Below are 25,321 nucleotides of genomic sequence, written 5' to 3'. Positions count from 1 at the left end.
CTTAGTTTTTGTGTTGTTTTCACATGTCGCACTGTCGCAAGTCAAACCGCGTAACAGGCACTCTGATAGTGAACCATCCGTTTGAAGAGCTTTGGAATCTTGGTATAGAGCATCCGATCTATTTCACTGAAAGTATTCGGGCCATTTGTACTCTTATGCACCTTCCTTTTGCTGAGTACTCAGTCGCGTTCTTCAAATGTTTACATAAAAGAAAAAAACTCATAAAGCGATTGTGGACTTCATTGATAATTAGAACTATTCTCTTTTCGATGCGCTAATTGGTTGTTACCACTTGAACAAAAGCATCCCAAGCTAAATTTTCCTTACCTGTCAGGATGGTGTTGAAATGCCCGTCTTTGTACAGTCTGCGTAGGTGGCAACGCACTAAAATCCCCTATTTTATTTTCACCTCACTAAGGCGTGGAAATTTATCACACGAATAGAGAAATGTTTCCCAAATTGTATCCATGGCCTTAACGAAGTTTTGCATTAGGCTCAATTTTATATGAAGAGCGGGGATAATTACATTCTTGGATTCGACAAGTAATTCGTGCATGACATTGTGAGATCCTGGTTCAAGTGATTGATATTCAGGCCAATCTTTTATTTCTATAATGTAGTGCTTTCGCGATGCTATTCCGGAGGCACTCGAAGCAACAGAATCTGGTGAAACCGTGTTGTAACTCAAGTTATATGTCTATGACGTTCAGATCCCTGGAAATCTGCCATTTAAGTTTGTCATAGTCCAGTCGAAATAACAATATCATATTAGCGTATGTTTCTTTCTAGCTGACAGCATAGCACGACGTCAGGTTGTGAGGTAATAATGGAACACTCTACAAAATGTGTGGTAACAGATTTATCCTTAGCGTAGCCTGAAGTTGTGGACACCATTTATTCAACATTTAATACACGTAACTGTGAAGACGGGTGAAACGTGCTTTGTGATTGGTTTAGTTATTGTAGTTCCCAGTACACTGTGCGACATCAGCCAAAGCTGGCCTTTGGACGTTTAGTGGGGATTCTTGGATAGTGATATCATTGACTTCACCCTGAAACAGTGTTAGGCTATATTTTCAGCGAGCAGCTACGCGCGCTCATATGTCAGCCACAAACAGTAAGGCCAAAAAGGTCACGGGCGACAGTTGACACTGGGAACTGGAGACGACATCCAGACGGGTCACAGCAGCTGCAGCAGCTGTGGTGACGTCAGCCACGAGACTTGCTCACAAGACACTGCGGCAGCGGACAAACTCAGAAACAAAAACTAGCATAATGACGTTTGGCCGTAAATTAGGGATTCTATATTTATGTCACAGTACCGGGCCCCCCTTCTGAGGAGCGGGCAGTGCCAGAACGCAGTGCGCCATGAAGAGCTCGGCCAGGGCTTGCAGCCTTCTGCTGCTGACTATGGCCGCCGTCTCCAGCGGCCGCAACGCTGGAGATTACTTCAAGGAGGAGCAGTTCCAGTATTCTCCTTCTAGACCCGAAGATGCCCTCGTCTTTTTCATAGCCAATACCCCTCCCTTCATTTGTGAGCCCGGCAAGGATCACGAATGCGCCTCGGTAGGCCCCTTAGAGGCTGGGTTTTGTCTCAGTCTGCCACGAGGGTACTCTCCCTACAAATGCTCGTTCGAAGGAAACGCAACGACAGACAGTAATTTCAACCTAATCGATAAGAGCGCACCGCTTCTTTTCAATTTCAATGTGAGACATCACGTAAGGTTTATTGCGTACAGAATGTCCTGCACTACTGATTCACCACTACCAGACGAATATTTCCGTCTGAGAATACAGCGCCCTCATGAGGACCATCCAATGAAATGTCTTCACCAGCACGACACTGGAATGCTGTACCTCAAGTTTCCAGGATACCCGACCATCTATTGTCAAATTGTAACTGAAGAAAACAGTTACCAATTTGATAGGCGTTATCATTTTAACCTGCCGGGTATCGCTGATGACCCACTCAAATGCGCGTTCCGCGTGTATTCGGAGTTGCCTCTAGCGGTCACGCAAACAGAGGAACGGATGTACCGGTCTCTGATTAGCGAACTTCCCACTCGCGAGGATGGCACTCGCCTGCGTGTCGTATGCTCCCGCCATGACACGTCCAATGGGACGCCACACTTTCAGCTACTGTTGCAGAGTGACGTCACTTACGACTGCAGTTTCCGCGACGCTGCTTCTAGCTATCCGGTAAGTCTTATGTATTTATTTTCGTTCTCTCTGAGTTCTCACGTCAAACAGCAGCTTCATTCGAGATACACAGTGGAAGCAGTCCTCCATTTTGAAGAAACCGTTCCCGCATTTGCCTCTAAACTCTTATCCAGTTTGTGAATCGAATCCGGATTTCATGCTTTCCGTAACCAGTCGCTGTACCCGTTTGGCTCCTGAAGCACTCCTTCTTGATCGACATCAATACTCATTGTCCATCCCAGGGTTTTTGTTGTGGTCTTCAGTCCAGAGACTGTTTTGATGCAGCTCTCCACGCTGCTCTATCCTGTGCAAGCTTCTTCATCTCCCAGTACCTACTGTACCCTACATCCTTCTGAATCTGCTTAGTGTATTCATCTATTGGTCTCCTTCTACGATTTTTACCCCCCACGCTGCCCTCCAATGCTAAACTGGTGACCCCGTGATGCCTCAGAACATGTCCTACCAATCGATCCCTTCTTCTAGTCAAGTTGTGCCAAAAATTTCTCTTCTCCCAAATTCTATTCAGTGCCTCCTCATCAGTTACGTGATCTATCCAACTAACCTTCACCATTCTTCTGTAGCACCACGTTTCGAAAGCTTCTATTCTCTTCTTGCCTAAACTATTTATCGTCCATGTTTCACTTCCATACATCAGTTATTTTGCTCCCCAAATGGCAAAACTCATCTACTACTTTAAGTGTCTCATTTCCTAATCTAATTCTCTCAGCATCACCCAATTTAATTCAACTACATTCTACCATCCTCGTTTTGCTTTTGTTGATGTTCATCTTGTTCCTCATTACAAGACAATGTCCATATCGTTCAACTGCTCTCTGTCTCTGACAGAATTACAATGTCATCTACAAACAAAGTTTTTTATTTCTTCTCCCTAGATCTTAATTCCTACTTTGAATTTTTATTATGTTTATTTTACTGCTTGCTCAATATAACATCTGGGCTGTGCTGCAACCTTTTCTCATTCCCTTCCCAACCACTGCTTCTCTTTCATGCCTCTCGACTCTTATAACTGACATTTGGTTTCTTCAAATGGCTCTGAGCACTATGGGACTTAACATCTGTGGTCATCAGTTCCCTAGAACTTAGAACTACTTAAACCTAACTAACCTAAGGACATCACACACATCCATGCCCGAGGCAGGATTCGAACCTGCGACCGTAGCAGTCGCGCGGTTCCGGACTGCGCGCCTAGAACCGCTAGACCACCGCGGCCGGCATTTGGTTTCTGTACAAATTGTAAATAGCATTTGAATTTGAAAGAGAATTCCAGTCAACATTGTCAAAAGCTTTCTCTAAGTCGAGAAATCCTAGAAACGTAGGTTTGCCTTCCCTTAAGCTATCTTCTAAAGTAAGTCTTAGGGTCAGCATTGCCTCACGTGTTCCAGCATTTCTACGGAATCCAAACTGATCTTCCCCTAAGTCGGCTTCTGCCAACTTTTCCATTCGTATGTATAGAATTAATGTTAATATTTTTCAGCCGTGACTTATTAAACGGATAGTCCGGTAATTTTCATACCTGTCAACACCTGATTTCTTTGCGATTGGCATTATTATATTGTTCTTGAAGTCTGAGGGTATTTCACCAGTCTCATACATCTTGCTCACCAGACGGTAGAGGTTTGCCAGGGCTGGCTCTCCCTAGGCTATCAATACTTCCAATGGAACGTTGTCTACTTCCGGAGCCTTGTTTCGACTTACATCTTTCAGTGCTCTGTCAAACTCTTCACGCAGTATCATATCTCCCATTTCATCAGCTACGTCCTCTTCCATTTCCATAAATTGTCCTCAAGTACATCGCCCTTGTATAGACCTTCTATATACTCCTTCCAACTTTCTGCTTTCCCTCCTTTGCTTAGAACTGGGTATCCATCTGAGCTCTTGATATTCATACAAGTGGTTCTCTTTTCTCCAAAGGTATCTTTAATTTTCCTGTAGGAAGAATCTATTTTACCCCTAGTGATATTTGCCTCTACATACTTACTTTTGTCCTCTAGCCATCCCTGCTTAGCCATTTTGCACTTCCTATCGATCTCATTTTTTGAGACGTTTGTATTCTTTTTTGCCTGCTTCACTTACGGCATTTTTATATTTTCCCCTTTCATTAATTAAATTCAATATCTCTTCTGTTACCCATGGATTTCTACTACGTCTGGTTTTTTTACCTAATTAATCCTCTGCTACCTTCACTATTTCATCTCTCAAAGCTACCCATTCTTCTTCTACTATATTTCTTTCCCTCATTCTTGTCAATCGTATCCTAATGCTCTCTTTGAAACTCTGTACAACCTCTGGTTTAGTCAGTTTATCCAGGTCCCATCTCCTTAATTTCCCACCTTTTCGCAATTTCTTCAGTTTTAATCAACAGTTCATAACCAATCGATTGTGGTCAGAGTCCACACCTGCCCCTGGAAATGTCTTACAATTTAAAATCTGTTTCCTAAAACTCTGTATTACTACTATGTAATCTATCTGAAACCTTCCAGTGTCTCCAGGTCTCTTCCACGTATACGACCTTCTTTCATAATTCTTGAACCAGGTGTTAGCTATGATCAAGTTGTGCTCTGTGCAAAATTCTACCAGGTGGCTTCCTCTTTCATCCCTTACCCCCAATCCATATTCACCTACTACTTCCCTTCCTTTCCTAATGTCGAATTCCGGTCCCCCATGACTATTTCTGTCTCCCTTCACTATCTGAATAATTTCTTTTATTCATCATACATTTCATCAATCTGTTTTTCATCGGCGGAGTTAGTTGGTATATAAACTTGTACTACCGTGGTAGGCGTGGGCTTCGTGTCTATCTTTAACTGCAATAATGCGTTCACTATGCTGTTCGTAGTAGCTTACCCGCGCTTCTATTCTTTTAATTCATTGTTAAACCTACTCCTGCATTACCCCTACTTGATTTTGTATTTATAACTCTGAATTCACCCGACCAGAAGTTTCGTTCCTCTTGCCACCGATTTTCACTAATTCCCACTATATCTAACTTTAACCTATCCATTTTCGTTTTTAAATTTTCTAATCTATTTTCCCGATTAAGGGATCTGACATTCCACGCTCCGATCTGTAGAATTCGTTTTCTTTCTCCTGATAATGACGTCCTCCTGAGTAGTCCCCCTAGTGCCCCCCCACCCTTTTCGGAGATCCAAATGGGGGACTATTTTATTTCCGGAATATTTTACCCAAGAGGACGAAATCATCATTTAACCATAATTTAAGCTAAATGCCCTCGGGAAAAATTACGGCTGCAGTTTCCCCTCGCTTTCAGCCATTCGCAGTAACAGCACAGCAAGGCCGTTTTGGTTAGTGTTACAAGGCCAGATCAGTCAATCATCCAGACTGTTGCCCCTGCGACAACTGAAAAGGCTGCTGCCCCTCTTCTGGAACCACACGTTTTCTGTCTTCTCAACAGATACCCCTCCGTTGTGGTTGCATCTACGGTCGGCTATGTGTATCGCTCAAGCACGCAAGCCTCCCCACCAACCACAAGGTCTATGATTCATGGGGGTACTTTCAACTAATATACATGATTATTCGCTCATATCCAGTTGATACTTTTACTCATTTTAGTACCTTGTAATGATTTATTTCATTGTTGGTACTTACCACAAACTTTTATCCACAAAACAGCAGTGTAGTAGAGGCAACAAAAGATGAGCTACACAAGCAAATAGAACACAGATTCGGACAAAGTCAACATAATTATTTGGCTGGAATAACATGCTTGCTTTACCCAAGATTCAAAACTATAGATTTCCAAGATCCCAAAGTTGTGCTATGACAATATCTATTATAAGGCGTTTATCATCAAGTAATCTTGCTGCTACAGTTGGCACCAGCAGATGCGATGCGGACAGTGAATTTTTTCTTCAAATGGTACATAGATTTAGGAGTTATTATTAGACTCTAGTACACATTAGTCAAAAGGAGAATGGTGAAACAGTCACCTAAATGTGTAGTACAATTTTTTAGAGCGTTGGGAGGAGTGACAGTTTTATTACACTTAGTCGTGGAAGATAGCGAACTGGTGTCTGATAATTGAAGCCAAATCCCTTCCAGCATTTCTTTTCAAAGACAGGTAACGCGTTATCAAAGTCTCGTAATAGATTATCAGCGAAATGACTGAATAAAATGTTGTGTTTGAATGACTGCACCGAGGAAGAATGTGAACTTTAGTTGAGATATATTTTACTTACTTTGGGAGCTGTTTTTTGTTGTACATTTCAGTCCAAAGACTGGTTTGATGGAGCTGTCTATGATAGTCTATCATGTGCGAGCCTCCTCATCACTGAAATCTACTGCAACCTACATCCTTTTTAACCTAATTACTATATTCATACCTAGGTCTCCAACTCCCCCCCCCCCTCCCCCCCCCCCCCCACCGTTCCCCCCACACTTCTCACAATTCTTTGATGCCTCAGGATGTGTCATTTCAACCGATCCATTCTTTTACTCAAGTTCTGCCATAAATTTCTTTTCTTCTCGTTTCGATTCAATGACTCCTCATTAGTTCAAAAATGGCTCTGAGCACTATGGGACTTAACTGCTGAGGTCATCAGTCCTCTACAACTAAGAACTACTTAAACCTAACTAACTTAAGGACGTCACACACATCCATGCCCGAGGCAGGATTCGAACCTGCGACCGTAGTGGTCGCGCGTCTCCGGACTGAAGCACCTACAACCGCTCGGTCATCCCGGCTGGCCCTCATTAGTTATTCGAATATTTAATCTCTTTTTGTCTGAACTGCTTACTGTCCACATTCCACGTATGTACAAAGCTACAAACTATATAAATATCCTAGAAGAACTTAGTAATCCATAGATGTCAGTGATTTCCTCTGTTTGGAAATTCTTGACTTGGTATAGCAAACCTGCACTTTATATCTATTCTTCTTCTCTACTTCGGACATAGTTATTACGTTGCCTACATACGAAGGTCGTTCAATAGATAATGCAACACTTTTTTATGGAAAGCAGGTTGATTTTGTGCAGGATTCCAATATACCTTATTATTCCCCACTCTTTTGGCTGCAAAACCCTATTTATCAACATACTATCCCTTCAATGCGACAACCTTATACCACCTTACAGGGAGGGCCTGTAGGCGCGCATGGTACCACTCTATTGGGCTACTTCGGAGCCAACGTCTTTGCTGTATCAATAACCTCCGCCCATCATCCACCTACCGCTAGATGCAGAGCGCAACATTGGGCCAAACAGATGGAAGGTACGTAGGCGGCGGGGAACCCAATGGGCACACCTTTGAGTACCGCAACTGATGAAATGACTGTGTCTGCACTACCAACAAATACAGCCACCTGTGCAGAGAAGTGTTTAATTGTGATGCGTCGATCACCTCGAATGAAAGTCCACAAATTACAAGATTGTTGGTATGCAAGAGATCAGACAATTTGCGCGTCGTTGTTGGGACGATAGACTACTCGCCCAATGATTCACCGTGCTTTTGTTCACTGTGTCCGTAGACACTCTGCAAAAGCCTATGAGTAGCTGAAATGCACTGATTTTCTTCTGAAAGAAACTCATGACAGCTCTCAGCTTGGAACGCATCTCTGTTATAGATGCCAATCTGAAGGCCACTTATAGCGCCACCTCCGACCGGAACCTCATGAAACTGTAGGGGATGAAGACGGAATATTCCACGATGTCCCACCACAAACTTCGCAGTTTTTCAACCGAGACTGGCCGAGAAAAAATTTGTTGCATTACTTCTTGCATGCCCCTCGTCACTAAACTCACATACCACTTCTAATGCCATATCTCCTAATCTAATTCCCTCAGCATCACCTGACTTTCTTCGACTATACTGCATTATCTTTGTTTTACTTTTGTTAATGTTCATCCTACAATCTTCTTTCAAGACACTATCCATTCCGTTAAACTGCTCTTCCAAGTCCTATGCCGTCTTGACTAAACTATTTTCCATTGCTCAACCTCGAAGTTTTCATTCCTACTCCCTAAACTTTAATTCCCTTATCAATCTTTTTCATACACTGAAGAGCCAAAGAAACTGGTACATATGCATAATATCGTGTAGCGCCCCCACGAGCACGCGGAAGCGCAGCAACGGGAAGTGGCAAGGACTCGACTAATGTCTGAAATAGTGCTTGAGGGAATTTACACAATGAATCCTGCAGAGCTGTCCATAAATCCGTTGGAGTACGAGGGGTTAGAGATCTCTTCTGAAGAGCACGTTCCAAGGCATCTCAGATATGCTCAATAATGTTCACGTCTAGGGAGTTTAGTGGCGAGAGAAAGAGTTTAAACTCAGAAGAGAGTTCCTGGAGCCACCCTTTAGCAATTATGAACGTGTGGGGTCGCTCATTGCCCTGCTGGAATTGCCCGAGTCCGTCGGAATGCACAATGGACATGAATGGAAGCAGGTGACCAGACAGGATGGTTACGAACGAGTCACCTGTCAACAGTCATACCAGGGATCGCATTTCACTCCAACTGCACACGCCCCGCACAGTGACAGAGGTACCACCAGCTTGGACAGTCCCTGCTGATATGAAGGGTCCATGGATTCATGAGGTTGTCTCCATACCCGTACACGTCCATTCCTTCGATGCAATTTGAAACGAGACTCGTCCGACCAGGCAATATGTTTCCAGTCATCAACAGTACAATGTCGGTGTTGAGGAGCCCAGGCGAGGCGTAAAGTCTTGTGTCGTGCAGTCACCTACGGTACACAAGTCAGCCTTCGGGTCCGAAATCCCATTTCGATGATGTTTCGTTGAATGATTCGCACGCTCATAGTTGTTGACGGCACAGCATTAAAATCTGCATCAATTTGCGAAAAGGTTGGACTTCTGTCATAGAGAACGATTCTCTTCAGTCGTCGTTGGTCCCGTTCTTGCAGGATGTCGGAGATTTGATGTTTTACCGCATTTCTGATATTCATGCTGCACTCGTGAAATGGTCGTACTGGAAAATCCCCACTTCATCGCGATCTAACGACTGGGCCAGACACTTGACTTAAATAGGCGTTGTCTACTTCAGTGCCGTACTCTTCCTGTTTACATACCTCTGTATTTGAATGTACATGCCTATACCAGTTTCTTTGGCGTTTCAATGTATTTACACTGCTGGCCACCGTAAATGCAACACCAAGAAAGACAAGAGGTAGCACAACAAAATTTATTTTGTAGATAATATGTTGACCAAGTATCAAATGATTACGTTTATAGACGTCTGTGACATGTGGTTCCTGCCAGAATCAGTATCCAGAGTAGCCGCCATTGTTGGAGATCACCGCTGCCACACGTCTCGGCATTGAGTCAAAGAGACGTTGGATGTGTTCCTGGGGTACAGCAGCCCAAGCAGCTTCCACACGTTGCCAAAGATCATCTGGTGTGGCAGCTGGGGATGTAATCTGGGTCACTCATTGAGCAACCATGGACCACATGTTTTCTATCTGCGAAAGATCCGGAGAGCGAGCCGGCCAGGGAAGCACTTCAATCTGGTTATTGACGAAGAACCTTCGGACAATGCGTGCCACGTGTGGTCGCGCATTATCCTGTTGAAATATGGCTGTGGCCGAGCCCTAAAGGTAAGGAAGGACAACTGGCTCCAGCACCTCGGATATGTAGCGCCGGATATTTAAAGTACCGGCAATGCGAACTAGAGGCGTGCGAGAGTAATATCCAATACCGCCCCATACCATAATATCCGGTGCAAGACCAGTGTGGCGGTGCATAATGCAGCTGTCCAGCATCCTCTCTCCACGGTGTCTCCACACTCGAATCCGACCATCGTGGTGCTGCAGACAGAAGCGTGCCTCGTCAGTAAAGACAACGTCATTCCATTCTGCCGTCCACATCCGTCTGTCATCACACCATTGGCGACGGAGACGTCTGTGGTTCTGCGTCAATGGTAGACGAAGCAATGGACGTCTTGCGGACAGACCACTCTGCGTCGAATGGTACGCGCAGACACTGGATGATGCGTTACAGACGCAATGTGGTGTGCTATGGTTCGGGATGTCACCGATTCGTCACTGCCATGCGCACAATTTGCCTATCAGCACGTGCAGTGGTGCACCGAGGTGAATGCGATCGACCACGTCGGTCCGTCGTACCCTCCTGCATCCAACGGTCACATATCCGCATTACAGTTGTTTGGTTTCGTCCAACACGACTAGCGATTTCTTTGTACGATAATCCACAATCTCGGTAAGCCACTATCCTTCCTCTGTCGAACTCAGATACTTGATCAAACGATGTTCGCTGTTGTCTACCAGGCATAACTGATCGTCCTGTGAAACAATCACAAGGTAAACACACGTGCCGAACGTACACTCGTCGAAATCGCCAAGCCTTCAATAGCGCTATGAGGTGAGGCCACAGGCGCGCGTGATGTGCGGCTGCGCTGAAATTCTAATCAGTTGCATATCTCTTCGCTGCAAACCCACGGTGTAAATTTCACTTGATTCGGATGCTTCCTTCAGGGTGTTGCATTTACGGTGGCCAGCAGTGTATATAACGTGCGGACGCTTAAGTCTGTGGGTCATGCACCATCTCGTACTTCGAAAGAGTGGAAGGTCTTCTACCATGGAACGCATGACATTTCATAATGAATTGAGTTTCTTTAGTGTTTCTACAATGTTCCCTCTATTGAGAATGGAATTATGTGTGAATTTTCAAAGTTTTTTAACTTTTAAATGAGTTTTGATAATATTTCTTCTTGATTTCACTTTGTGATTACTGGTGTGTAGTTGAGTAATAATGTAACTCATAGACTGTTAAATACAATAGTAACTTACAGACTATTAAATACAATAGTAACAAGATTTTCTCGATTATAACACTTTGAGATTTAAATAGGGTTTTTATTTCTAGGCACATAGCCATGTTATATCTTGGAACAGTGTTTCACATTTGGGAAAACCTTAATTTTCCGGAGTAATTTTGGTAATTTCTGAAAAAGACTGCATCACACACGAAGTGAACACTATCGAAAATGGAATAAGAAAATGTATTTAAGTTCTATTACAGCCCTGACTAGAAACGAAATTCTGTGAAGTGTTCCAAGGCAAAACACTCTCCTGTAAATCACGTAAGCTTCCCAAACCGCCGCGCGGGATTAGCCGAGCGGTCTGAGGCGCTGCAGACACGGACTGTGCCGCTGGTCTCGGCGGAGGTCCGAGTCCTCCCCCGGGCATGGGTGTGTGTGTTTGTCCTTAGGATAATTTAGGTTAAGTAGTGTGTAAGCTTAGGGACTGATGACCTTAGCAGTTAAGTCCCATAAGATTTTACACACATTTGAACATTTGAACTTCCCAATACGCGCAGCAGTACTCCAAAATAGGACGGACAACCGTTATGCAGGTAGTCTGTTCAGGAGAAGTTGACTCTTCTGAGCGTTCTGCCGTAAACCGCAATCTTTGGTTCATCTTCCTCATAAGTTATTCTACACGATTTTCCCAATGTATCTTCTTCGTTACTGTAACTCTAGAAATTGAATTGAACTGACAAATTTTGAGTTTGTGTGATTTATCGTGTAAACTAAATTTAATAGATTTTTCTAGTACTAGCTTGGATGAACTCAGGCTTTTCATCATGGCTCAACTGCCACTTTTTGCACAGTGCAGATACCTTAACCAAATCATTGTGTAATTAGTGTTGATATTCTAATAAGGCAAGGGACAGCCTCATCTGCAAATAATCTAAGAGGGTTGCTCAGATTGTCTCCTGAATCGTTTGTACAGTTTAAAAACAAGAAACGATGTGTCGTTCGGGTGTCTTACCAAGGGAATGTCACCTGCCCCTCCTTTTAAGTTGTAAATAACAGTAACAGTTGTCATATGTACGGAGCTTGGTGAGAAGTGGGATCCCCCGTTTTGCTGTTCGTACCTAGGCCAAAAGAGGATGAATTCGTACGAGAATCAAATCAAACAGCACCTCTGTGCTCACAGTAGGCATGGTACGCAGGAGTCACTGGATACTTAAACGTCATCAACAGGGCCTCATGGGTTAAGGTAGGCACACTTGTGTCAGCTAAAACACTGTGGTGTCGACCATCAGAGCTTGTGCATCGTTAACACTGGCAGTTCTTCTGAGGCACGACAGTGACCACGAAATAAGAATTTCGTGCATCTCGCCATTTACTGCAGTGGCCACGTTGAGACACACTTAAAACGGCGCAAGAACACTGTTATGAAAGCTGTGCACGAGAAGCGAAAAATCCTGGATTGCTGCTGTACCTGATCCTAATTTTCATGTATCGTCTAACATTTAGAGGAATGCATTCGCAGCAATAAGTGACCAGAACCACGGAATTCTCATTTCGTACCAACATATATTTCTGTATTTCTTCACAGTGCTTAGGAAAACGAAGTAAAGCTGAATGGGGTTCAGAGAAGAGATATGAAACACGTTTCTCTCAGAAATGAATCTACTGTGTTCACCATTAATGGTTTGTGGACCATGGCTTTTTTGATAAAAGTGTTTTTTGTAAGTGACTATGTGACTGTGTAAATTGGCCAGAATAACAGGAAGATATCAAAAAAGATTATTATATTCCATTTTTTCCCACACAATCTTATAAAACTACAACAAAAAGAATATAATTTACTACGAGATCTTAAATTATGAAACCTTAGGTCAAAGTGACAGTGTTATGAAGATAAAATGCAGTCTGGAGTAAAGTCATTGTGCATAATCTGATTTTAGAGTAAGTACCATGCTTCAGCTCTTGTGGAAGTTTTACTACGATTAATTTCGCAAATTCTCTTCATTATAATCACCGATTTCGTCGTTGGCCATTTTCAGATGAAAAGCTTCCCAAGTACCACAAGAAAAAAATAAAATAACTAAAGAGTGATTTTAGTTCCAGTAACATTTCTGTTATTTTAATAAGAAAAAATCAGTATGCATTATTTGTCATTATTTTATTTTCCTTTCATTCTTATTGCATTTATACACTCCTGGAAATGGAAAAAAGAACACATTGACACCGGTGTGTCAGACCCACCACACTTGCTCCGGACACTGCGAGAGGGCTGTACAAGCAATGATCACACGCACGGCACAGCGGACACACCAGGAACCGCGGTGTTGGCCGTCGAATGGCGCTAGCTGCGCAGCATTTGTGCACCGCCGCCGTCAGTATCAGCCAGTTTGCCGTGGCATACGGAGCTCCATCGCAGTCTTTAACACTGGTAGCATGCCGCGACAGCGTGGACGTGAACCGTATGTGCAGTTGACGGACTTTGAGCGAGGGCGTATAGTGGGCATGCGGGAGGCCGGGTGGACGTACCGCCGAATTGCTCAACACGTGGGGCGTGAGGTCTCCACAGTACATCGATGTTGTCGCCAGTGGTCGGCGGAAGGTGCACGTGCCCGTCGACCTGGGACCGGACCGCAGCGACGCACGGATGCACGCCAAGACCGTAGGATCCTACGCAGTGCCGTAGGGGACCGCACCGCCACTTCCCAGCAAATTAGGGACACTGTTGCTCCTGGGGTATCGGCGAGGACCATTCGCAACCGTCTCCATGAAGCTGGGCTACGGTCCCGCACACCGTTAGGCCGTCTTCCGCTCACGCCCCAACATCGTGCAGTCTGCCTCCAGTGGTGTCGCGACAGGCGTGAATGGAGGGACGAATGGAGATGTGTCATCTTCAGCGATGAGAGTCGCTTCTGCCTTGGTGCCAATGATGGTCGTATGCGTGTTTGGCGCCGTGCAGGTGAGCGCCACAATCAGGACTGCATACGACCGAGGCACACAGGGCCAACACCCGGCATCATGGTGTGGGGAGCGATCTCCTACACTGGCCGTACACCACTGGTGATCGTCGAGGGTACACTGAATAGTGCACGGTACATCCAAACCGTCATCGAACCCATCGTTCTACCATTCCTAGACCGGCAAGGGAACTTGCTGTTCCAACAGGACAATGCACGTCCGCATGTATCCCGTGCCACCCAACGTGCTCTAGAAGGTGTAAGTCAACTACCCTGGCCAGCAAGATCTCCGGATCTGTCCCCCATTGAGCACGTTTGGGACTGGATGAAGCGTCGTCTCACGCGGTCTGCACGTCCAGCACGAACGCTGGTCCAACTGAGGCGCCAGGTGGAAATGGCATGGCAAGCCGTTCCACAGGACTACATCCAGCATCTCTACGATCGTCTCCATGGGAGAATAGCAGCCTGCATTGCTGCGAAAGGTGGATATACACTGTACTAGTGCCGACATTGTGCATGCTCTGTTGCCTGTGTCTATGTGCCTGTGGTTCTGTCAATGTGATCATGTGATGTATCTGACCCCAGGAATGTGTCAATAAAGTTTCCCCTTCCTGGGACAATGAATTCACGGTGTTCTTATTTCAATTTCCAGGAGTGTAGTTGTAAAATTTCAATGAATGCAGGTCAGTTTTTAATGAAAACTTACGTGCTTTTTTACATTTGTTATTTCGTGGTGTATAATTATTTATATCAGACATGATGAAGAATGCGACCTATCTTGTTTGTGTGTGATTACACAGGGTGTTTCCAGTTCTTGTTGCAGGCTCCTAGGGGTATAGAGCGATTTAGTAGACTAAGTTTTGAAATAGAGCCCATGACGGGAAATTCACTTTTTGGATGTAAAGTATGTTTGAACATCGTATCGCCTCCAAATCTGCCGCTTCACGGGGTGCCCACAGCGAGACAACGAGCTCTGACAACACGAGTCTGTGCCATTGTGCAGTGTTCCGAGAACTCGTCGTCGGGTTCTCTTCTACGTGACGGAGGACTTCCTCATCAAAGACGGGAGAGTGATGAGTCCGCGGATCTCAACAGTCTGCCGTGCTAGTTGCGGAGTCACCCGTTTCTAGTAGTCACTGCTGTACTCTGACAGAAATAATATGTGACGTCTTAAATGCGACAGGTACTGACGACGGCACACTCTTACGAGTTATTACAGAGATGAGGAAGATCTGAAAGTAATCGGATCTTCAAATTGATTTTATATCCAAACGCAATATTTGCTTGTGAAAAATTTATCTGCAAAGTTCTGTCTACACACCGAGGAAGCCTGTAATAGGCTTTGCCAAATATTTTATATAAAGATGGTACATCGTGTTGTGTGCGTGATGTACAGAAAACTTACAACAGGATACATTTTCTGTTGAGTGGCGGGATAAATTGGTAGTTCTGCACATTGTACCTGCATTACTCATAGAAGCTATACAAATGTGAATTGTAGTCTATTACATTTGTTGTGATGCGGTCATTAAACGTAGTTCTTTTATGTTTTCTATAACAGATCTGAAGATGTTTATCTTTAAAACCGGTAACAATAGAGCGCGGTGTCAAAAAGAATCATTCGAATAGATACATCTATCTTCAACTTTTGTAGTCCTGTCCTCCTCAGTTGCGTGTAATATTACGGTATATTGGTAATTTTTACTTATGGACCGCAAGCGTTCAGTGCATAGTGCTGTGGAATGTGGGAAAAACCGCAAATTGGCGTTCATAAGAAGAAGAACAACACCAAAAACGCAACAGGAGAGTAATATGCAAGAAATTGTCCACGCAACCTGCCACTGATGATGCCTTGCAGAAAATAAAGGCGAAACGCGTATGGCACTAAAATTGTGTTTTATTCAGTTGCTGTCAGACGGTCCATAAGTAAAAATTATCAATATACCGTAAAAGGTACATCTATATTTCTGAAACTACACTCATGCTCATAAATTAAGGATAATGCTGATACATGGTGAAACAACGCGCTGATGGGCGGTTTGCGAGTTTAAATCACCTCGCGGTATGACCATGCGGTGCATTTGACCTGTGGTCGTCGCATGATGGCGCTGGCAGGAGTCCACATACGCAGAGGTGTGTTGGTGCATGTCGGAGAACGGTGCAGCGAGTAAGTGTGCAGACATTTCAAGACGTGCTAATGGTGACTGTGTGTTGAAAATGCCTCAAAGAACACATAGTGATGACGTTATGAGGGGTAGAATACTAGGGCAACTGGAGGCTAGTTAAACACAGCAGGTCGTAGCACGGGACTTCCGTGTGCCACAAAGTGTGATCTCAACATTATGGCAACGATTCAAGCAGACAGGAAACGTGTCCATGAGCTACGGTACGGGACGTCCACAGTGTACAACGCCACAAGAAAACCGATATCTCACCACCAGTGCCCACAGACGACCACGGAGTACTGCAGGTAGCCTTGCTTGGGACCTTACCGCAGTCACTGGAACAGTTATCTCCAGACACACAGTCTACAGAAGACTGAACAGACATGGTTTATTCGCGCAGAGACCTGCAAGGTGCATTCCACTAACGCCTGGTCACAAGAGAGCCCATAAAGCCTGGTGTCAAGAACACAGTACATGGTCATTGGAACAGTGGTCCCAGGTTATGTTCACGGACGAGTCCAGGCACAGTCTGAACAGTGATTCTCGCCGGGTTTTCGTCTGGCGTGAACCAGGAACCAGATACCAACCCCTTAATATCCTTGAAAGGGACCAGTATGGAGGTCCTGGTTTGATGGTGTGGGGTGGGATTACAATTGGTGCACGTGCACCCCTGCATGTCTTTGACAGAAGAACTATAACAGGTTAGGTGTATCGGGACGTCATTTTTCACCAGTATGTCCGCCTTTTCCAGGGTTCGGTGACTCCCACCTTCCATCTGATGGATGATAACGCACGGCCCCACCGACCTGCCGTCGTGGAGAAGTACCTTGAAACAGAAGATATCAGGCGAATGGAATGGCCTGCCTGTTCTCCAGACCTAAACCCCATCGAGCACGTCTGGGATGCTCTCGGTCGACGTATCGCTGCACGTCTTCAAATCCCTAGGACACTTCAGGAGCTCCGACAGGCACTGGTGCAAGCATGGGAGGCTATACTCCAGCAGCCGCTGGACCACCTGATTCGGAGTGCGCCAACTCGTTGTGCGGCCTGTGTACCTGTGCACGGTCATCATATCCCATATCGATGTCGGGGAACATGCGCAGGAAACAGTGGCGTTTTGTAGCACATGTGTTTCGGGATGCGTTTCTCAATTTATCAGCAATACAGTGGACTTACAGATCTGCGTCGTGTGTGTTCCCTATCTGCCTATTTTATTAGCGCCAGTTGTGTGTTGTGCCCCGTTGTGTGGCACCACATTCTGCAATTATCCTTTATTTTTGAGCATGAGTGTAATAAACATATACAATGAGCGAGAAACTCAGGTAGTTTTTTTCCATACCTTTCCATAGGTGTTGAATATGCCCCCCCCCCTCCCCACCCTTGAGATGCATAGCATATGTCAATGCGGTATTCAAATCGTTCCCACATTGCAGCGAACATGTCTTGAGTTACAACTTCCACAGCTGCTGTTATGCGATGTCTCAGTTCATTCATTGTTGTTGGTAACGGAGGAACATAAACAGAGTATTTTATAAACCCCATCAAGAAATAATCACATACAGTGAGTTCTGGCGACTTTGGAGGCCAGCAATATTATCCTCAATACTGCCAAGAACGAAATTACAGAACTCCACAGGTTGTTGTTGTCAATAATTTTTTTCTGGGTTTGTGACCGCATCGTCATTGTATAAAACTACCGATGTTTCGGTCACTGTTGCAAATGACCCTGCTTGCTCTTGTGGCTGAGCGGTTCTAGGTGCTTCAGTCTGGAACCGCGCGACTGCTACGGTCGGAGGTTCGAATCCTGCCTCGGGCATGGATGTGTGTGATGTCCTTAGGTTAATTAGGTTTAAGTAGTTCTAAGTTCTAGGGGACTGATGACATCAGATGTTAAGTCCCATAGTGCTCAGAGCCATTTGAACCATTTGCAAGTGATCTTCTTCAGGATGATTTTGTTTACTGCGATCACAAGCCCGGAGACATTTTATTGACTGTGACAATGGATGCGGAAGCCTACGTTATTGTTTGTCACCTTCACGAAGAGCATGCAGTAGCTGAATATTGTATAGTTTCATGTGTAAACGTCGACACAACGCACGTTGAGCTGTTGAGCTGCGCGGCGAACGGATTTCTGCGGGCTCCCTGTGAAACTATGGCGGATGAATTCGATGTCTGTGTCACACACACGGGGACGGCCCGGCGAGTTGCCTTCACACAACAACTGACGCGCACTGTGCAATACGTAGAACACAAAACGCTTTATATTGTTCCGACACCATTTTTACTAGAACTGAAGTGGGCGCACACTGTTGCTACCTAGCGGGAACACGTAAAATTCGAGAGTTTGCTTTTTCCAACAGTACGTTGTTGACGCACATCTCAAATAACAATTTTTCTTAAATCGGACGTTTCTTTTTCATACGCCCTGTAATGAAGTGCATATGCTATCACTGACTGAAACTAATCGTAGAAAAACATTATTAACACAACTACAGAAAACACTAAAACTAAGTCTAGAGTGAAATACTTTTGGAGCTAAGGTCTACTTCGAAATACACTTACTTTAAACAACAAGCGTTTAAAACAGGTTTCACCCTTCAGCTATTTAGGCATCGGAGACAGTAGTAAAAATCTAGATGCAAAACAGGTTATAACTGCTGTAATATGTCTGCACCATTCACAACGTGTTAAAACATAGGAGTAGACAGGTTGCAAGACTAAAATCACACAAACCTGTGGAACACGCGGTACTTCTTGACGATAGCGTGGCTCTCTCCTCGGTGACAGAATGTGCTCTTTGCCTGCGTTTTTACCTTACATACGAGTAACTTAGGCTGTGTACCAATGGACGACAGCGCTAAACAGTTCGAATGTGTTGATTTCACACAATTTTCACATTCTTGTATCAACCCGACAACGAGTTAAGCGAATCGGTCTTTTATAGACTCATCACCCGGTCATTATCAGACACTAAAAGCAACGCCTTGATGATGTAACCATCTTTCTATGTCCCTCGCGTCTTTACCATTTGGTTGCAGTTATCCACTGATGATACTGTGCGGTGCTGATGTTCTACGCCTGTATCATGATTCTTCACAGGATTTTTTTTTCTAAGATGTCTTTTATGAAGTTGTTGTGTTAAACTAAATGCCCAAATAATTTACTTCATACATAATTTTGAGGAGGTGATGATTTACACTTTGTAAAAATTGCTGAAAAATCATGGTGGCACACAGCTATATTAATCAGCTTATCGCATAACCAGTTTTAGTCATTACAGGCCACATTCAGGTGTTTACACTCAGTGGAACACTAAATTAAATCACAATGAATCATTACAAAAGCAATCGTAAACATAATACTCAGCGTTATTAACCACTGAGAAATTACACTGCGAAAATGTCGTCGGGTATGTGGCAACTCATAACCAACTACAAGCCATCATGGCTTAAGCCAACAGGTCCGTTGCAATGGAAATCTGGAGCACATACAGTGTCCAGTAATACTGTGGTGAGGCACTTGACATTATAAACGTGACATGTAATACTCAGTAATGAGTAGATCGTCAAAGGTGTCATACTGGCAGGAAGAGATGCTCTATGGATCCAAAGAGTACTTTGTAATTATAAATTAAAGGTGTCACTGGATCTATGGTACCTTATTATTGTTGACACAATGGCAAAATAAGAACGAGTAAGTGGAAACATGAAGGCAAATGACGAACGGTTACTGTGGACTACAGCTTTGTACAAAACAAAATGTTTAGAAAGGATGAACACACTCTGCAGACAATCTTCTAACATCCTTTTATAAATAACTTTCCGAGCATTCATGTCATCTTACATCATTATTCATATATTTATTAGGGTAGTTGGAAACATGAAGACAGTATTACATCAACATAATGGCTGAAAATCCCATGTTGTCAAAACCTTAAAAATATTCTCCATACGATCTATGGTCATAGCAGAATACAACAAACATAAAATTTCAGGAAGAGTGAACACACCGTATTGACGACCAAGTGACAAATTTACGCAACCAACATACAAAACATTATGTGTCTTACTTACTTCATGGTTTATGTAAAGTACAATCAAGCCTAAGTCAATTGTGATCTTAAGTAACCTAAATTAAACTTCAAGGCTTGAGGAGAATGAAACTGAATAGCCATGTACTAAAAGTGAACCCAACATATGAAGGCACAGACCTTGTAACCATTTTATGGTGACATTAGCACATAAGTATAAGTACACGAGTTGTCACACATCTGAATAAGATTTCACAATGCAATTTCTCAGTAGGTTATAAACGTTGAGTACTATATTTACTGTTGTTTTTGTAATGACTCTTTGTTTCTTATTTTGATTTTCCGTTGTATACATACACCTGAAGATGGTCTCTTGATGACTGAAACTTGTTGTGCAACAAATTAATTAATTAACTGTGTGCAACAATGATCTGTCGAGAATTTTGATTTGATTCTCTGTGTCATGTTTATCTATGCACATTTTATAAAAAATATAAAGCAACACTCCAAATCGCAATTTATTTTCGGCCTATGGAGATAACTTGTTTTGGTTATACTAACCATTATCAGATGAAGATTCCAGATGACAGTATGATTTGGGTCGCTTTGTGATGGATACTTCATGGTTTATGCAGCATCCACCCATAATCTCAAGTGCTTTCTCTCTTTAATTTCTTTTGGTATTTTTTGTAGCAATTTTTCGGTCTAAAACACTTTTGTGTATCTTCTCCATATCTAAATCTCTGTTACCGTACTTCTAATTTTTCCTTTTCTGTTTCACCAGAATCCATACTTCACAATCATACTTAAAATGCTCTAACAAAATCACGCAATGAATTTCTTTGCTGTTCCTGTATGAAAGTGGGTTTCTGTTGATAAATGACTTTCATTTCCAAGGCTAGCTTAAGCAATGCAATCTGATTGCAATGAATTCCACCTTAGGTCGCTCCAAATGTTAACTTCTAGGTATTTTACAGTATTTTTTGTTTCTATCGATTTGTCGATAATAGTGTAATCGTACATTAACGAATTCCTTCATCTCTTCACCCACAGTACGTTACATTTATTTACGTTCAAGGTCTTGTACCTTCGATTATTCCTCTGCAGCTACTCCAGCAGTTCGTACAGACTTCTGACATTACTACATTCTTATAGACAACCGTATAATCTGCGAAGAGCGACGTGGAGCTTGACATATCATCCGCCAGATTCTTTACACTCTTCCTTGAGGTACTGCCCATGCACGAAAATTCATTTGCATTTCTTACCTCGTTTCCTTTAGTCGTTTGTTCGATTTACCTATTAGCATATTTTAGACTTTTGTCATTATGGTCAGTTTATAGTTGTCCAAGACATTAGATACAGCTTTTAACAAAAATTATGTTCTTTTACAGGATTTGCTAAAAGTATGACGTATCAGCAAATCGAATACAGTATATTTCCTACCATTAATTTTGATACATTTGGTAGCGCTTTTCTTTCTTTGTATCGTAATTTCTAGCAGTTGAGACAACGAAGACATCATTAGACACGGAGCTCAGACAAGCAATGGGAGAAGGGGGAAACTGAGCTAGACGGCAGGACAATAATCAACGAAATCGCCACTCTATTGGCGTGCCTTCGTTAAGAGAAACAGGGGAAAAGGAATTCTAGGTGGTCCGACGGAGATATGAATCCTGCTCCTGCACAGTAAACGTCCATTGTCCTAACTAACTGACCTACCGTGTACTCACTCGGCATACCACTTATGGACTTAATACCGAGGACTCTAATTTAAGCAAATCATTCTACAAAGAAGATGGCAATCAAGAGATACGACGCTGTATTAATTTCAGGAATTCGTCTGTTTTAGCAAAATAAGCTTAAAAGCACTAACAAGAATTACTTTGTCCGGAATGAAGGTAGTTCAGCCTGAACTCAGGGCTGCCACATCTACGTACGACTTTCATTTTTAACGATTCATACTTTGGAAGAAAAATTTTCTTTGTGTCTCACACATTATTCAGTTTATATTCCATAGGCTACTCTTCACTGTTATACCAACTATGGGTATCTACATCTGCGTCTATAGTCTGAAAACATTATGAAGTACATGGAAGAGGGTAATTTTCTTTCTACCGCTTACAGCAATAAACGCCACAAATAATATATAGAAAATATATTAAAAGTAAGAAGAAAACTGCTTTTATTTGCATCGGAATCAAAATGAAAAAAATATTACGAATCCTAGAATGTTTTCAGAATCGGCTTTGTAATTAAAGCAAAATTTTCTTAAAATACAGTGCGTTAGAAAAAAAAATGAGAAAGCGGAAGATGGCAACACGAACAGTTTTTCTGTATCATTATTTGTTATACGTAATTGGAGCCGTAAGGACTAGGAGAGTCCCGCTTAAAATATCGCTGTGTTTATGCACCACAGTTGTCTGCAGTCCGTTGCAAGTTCAAGTTATTGGCCTTTAAGAGTTCTCAACGTGTCTCAAGTGTTTGTTGTCAATATTTCATATGCACATTTCACAAAAAAATCTCTTTTGACGGAACGTGAAGATAAAAGGAGATGGAAATATTTCGTTTCTAGAATCACGTATAGAACATTTCAATCTACTGTGTGTTGTTTGAACTACCACCGTAAAGAGGAATCTTATCACAAGAGAATTTATGTACTTTCCAGAGATGGACTGAAGTAATTTTTAACTGTTAAATGGCCTGTCATAGGACAGAGGGTAGTTTCTGCCAACCTTAAGATAGCAGTTTGTAGAGTTTCTGAAACGGTAGTTAGCAGTGAGGAGTGCATTCCTGGGGTGGGTGGGGGTGCCGCTTAAAAGTTTAATGTTGCAGTGAACAACTTAAATTTTACGTTGATCGGGTAACAGAACATTAGTAAAATATTGAGTAATATTTTAAATCGCAAAGATGAGAATATGTAATGGCAGCAGCACGTGTCAGAGAAACTGGGGAGATAGGATAACGTATGAGGTAAAGAAAAGGTGAATACATGACCACGTATATAACTTTTGACAAAATACAAATATTTTCAATAATAGTTAAACCTTACTTAAGATGGTTGGTTAATCAACCAACCTTAATTGTTTTATCATTAATAAAAAGTTTAGATCTAATATTCGAATAATGTATTCTTATTATATAAGTTATATTATTAAATCCTTCTTTTCCATTATTAATAAACAGAAATTAACTATACTAATTTATTTATACAATTTATACATTAACGTGAGACATTGACTACACAACAAAGCGTACATACATACATACATTAATCCTTATTCCAAAGATCATGAATACGACATTTCGTAGTGATGTGGAACGTGTCACTTTAACATAAGCTTCCTTTACACAAAATAATTGATTAATTAATTTTTTATTACATAATAACTATATTTAAAATAATCCAGCTACAAATTAAATGGCTTTTGCACCACCTAGGTCAGCAGACTGACGCTTCAATAAGTTTTGATCTGTGTGACCTGCCTGTGTTCTGTACCTTTGTAAGTTCGTTGTTTCTCTGTTCCAGTCGCTGCCCAAAAACAGGCCACAAGACTGAAAGCCAGGTCGTTCATGGAGGCAGAAGACAACAAAGCAGGAACACTTACGAAATTAAAATATTTTATACTGTTACAATAAATATGAATAATTGATCTTCAGAATTTGTGTCACGTAACTTTATTCCCCATTTAAAGTTCCTTCTGCGGCGCTAATTCCATAGTTGTACACTAATCAATACGCATTCTAGAAGTATATGATTTAGGTAAGTGCACTGCACATTAACAGGGAACCAAGGTAAATAAATAAATATACAACTCCGGTGATTAGAATTATCCAGAAGACAAATGTTTGTTACAACTACCGATTGCCTTCAGTGTTTCACAGCTTATCGAAGGAAAGGAGAATGATTCGGACTTAACGTCCTGTCGATGAGAAGATCGTTAGAGATGGAGTGCAAGCAACGTTTGGGGAATTTTAAGAACAGACGTCGGCTGCGCCGTTTCTCAGGGCAACTCTGACAAGTGCCTTGAATAGTTATGAGAAATCACGGAAAACCTGAATCTGCATATCCGTATGGTCTTATGAACCACCGTCCTCCAGAGTGCGAGATACCATCACTCACTGAGTAGTTACTGTTGACCTCATCTATCGTCTCCACTTTTATCAGTGACGCAATGTCCTGTCGTGATGAATCTCCAAGCTGTCATCTCCAAAACACCTTTTCATCTTCTCCATTTAGTTTCCTGGAATATCGTAGTTCTGTCATCGTATCCTCTCTTTACATTTGCTATCTATTTCCATCACTGTCTTCAGGAATGGTTTTCGTGTTATAAACTATTTTTCCTTTGCGCCAGATAAACGAGAAATATTTGAAATCTGATGAAGGTATGCTACGTATGAAGAAAGACTTGCCCCGGGACAGACACGCTACGATTGTGATGGCACTATGTGGTTAGTAATACGATAAACATCGGGATACAATGGAATTTTCTATTAGACTGAATCAGCTTCATTCAAATGCCTACGCCTCTGCGCATCTTGATCTTTTGAAGTGTCAGACCTAGTGGCTACTAAAGTTCATCATTGTTTGCAGGCTCTTTGATCATAAACATACCATATGGGCATCCATATGAGTTCGTAAAAATAGATCTGCAGGTTCTATTTGATTCATCTACCTGAAACATATGAGATCATGAAATAAAATTAATATGCTAATGCGAAAGATTACTATAGTAATTGCAGACACCAGTAATCTCGGATAAAATTATTGTTCCATAAATCAACATGTACCTCGTAATACAAAGAGACCTGAAACACAAGTGAGTGGCCAGAACAGTATGTCGTCGCTTCCTCAAGCCTTGTTTGTTTCCTTAAAATAAAAAATAAATATATCAATAAGAAACAGAGACTGCTTTTTACGCTTAATGCTTATTGTCTTCTGTATTTGCTGTGACATATAGACTCTGTGATATAAGAATTTCTTACAGGTTGATGGTTTCTTCGAAGTAATAAGGTAATAAAGAATAAAACATCTTTTCATATGATATGCTTCAGAGTCCTTTATTACTTTTCTATTCCTCTCTATTCTGTCTGGACAACCAACATTTATCAGTTTTCTGTATTATTTCGTTTCCTCCTCCCTCGTTAAGATCCCGAATTGTGAGTTTTGCATGATAATCATTACGAGAACTTCTGATG

General features: G+C 42.5%; 1 protein-coding gene across 1 annotated transcript; it reads left to right on the top strand.

Moving 5' to 3' along the window:
* Window positions 1–1,317: 1,317 nt before the first annotated feature.
* Window positions 1,318–23,784, top strand: LOC126419313 (uncharacterized). Its single transcript, XM_050086494.1, has 2 exons — window positions 1,318–2,199; window positions 23,652–23,784. Exons 1-2 carry the CDS (start codon window positions 1,369–1,371, stop codon window positions 23,679–23,681), a joined length of 861 nt encoding a protein of 286 aa, XP_049942451.1. The 5' UTR covers window positions 1,318–1,368; the 3' UTR covers window positions 23,682–23,784.
* Window positions 23,785–25,321: the final 1,537 nt, after the last annotated feature.

Source organism: Schistocerca serialis, chromosome 9 (genome assembly GCF_023864345.2).
Source record: "Schistocerca serialis cubense isolate TAMUIC-IGC-003099 chromosome 9, iqSchSeri2.2, whole genome shotgun sequence".
Classification (NCBI taxonomy): Eukaryota; Metazoa; Arthropoda; class Insecta; order Orthoptera; family Acrididae; genus Schistocerca; species Schistocerca serialis.
The sequence above is the reverse complement of the archived record's forward strand: the minus strand, read 5'-3'. Positions and strand labels throughout refer to the sequence as shown.

Excerpts from the sequence above, each read along its gene's own strand:
- LOC126419313 (XM_050086494.1), top strand. The coding sequence starts at position 1,369 with ATGAAGAGCTCGGCCAGGGCTTGCAGCCTTCTGCTGCTGACTATGGCC. Across the intron at positions 2,200-23,651 it reads ACGCTGCTTCTAGCTATCCG|TCGCTGCCCAAAAACAGGCC; the intron begins GTAAGTCTTATG and ends TCTCTGTTCCAG.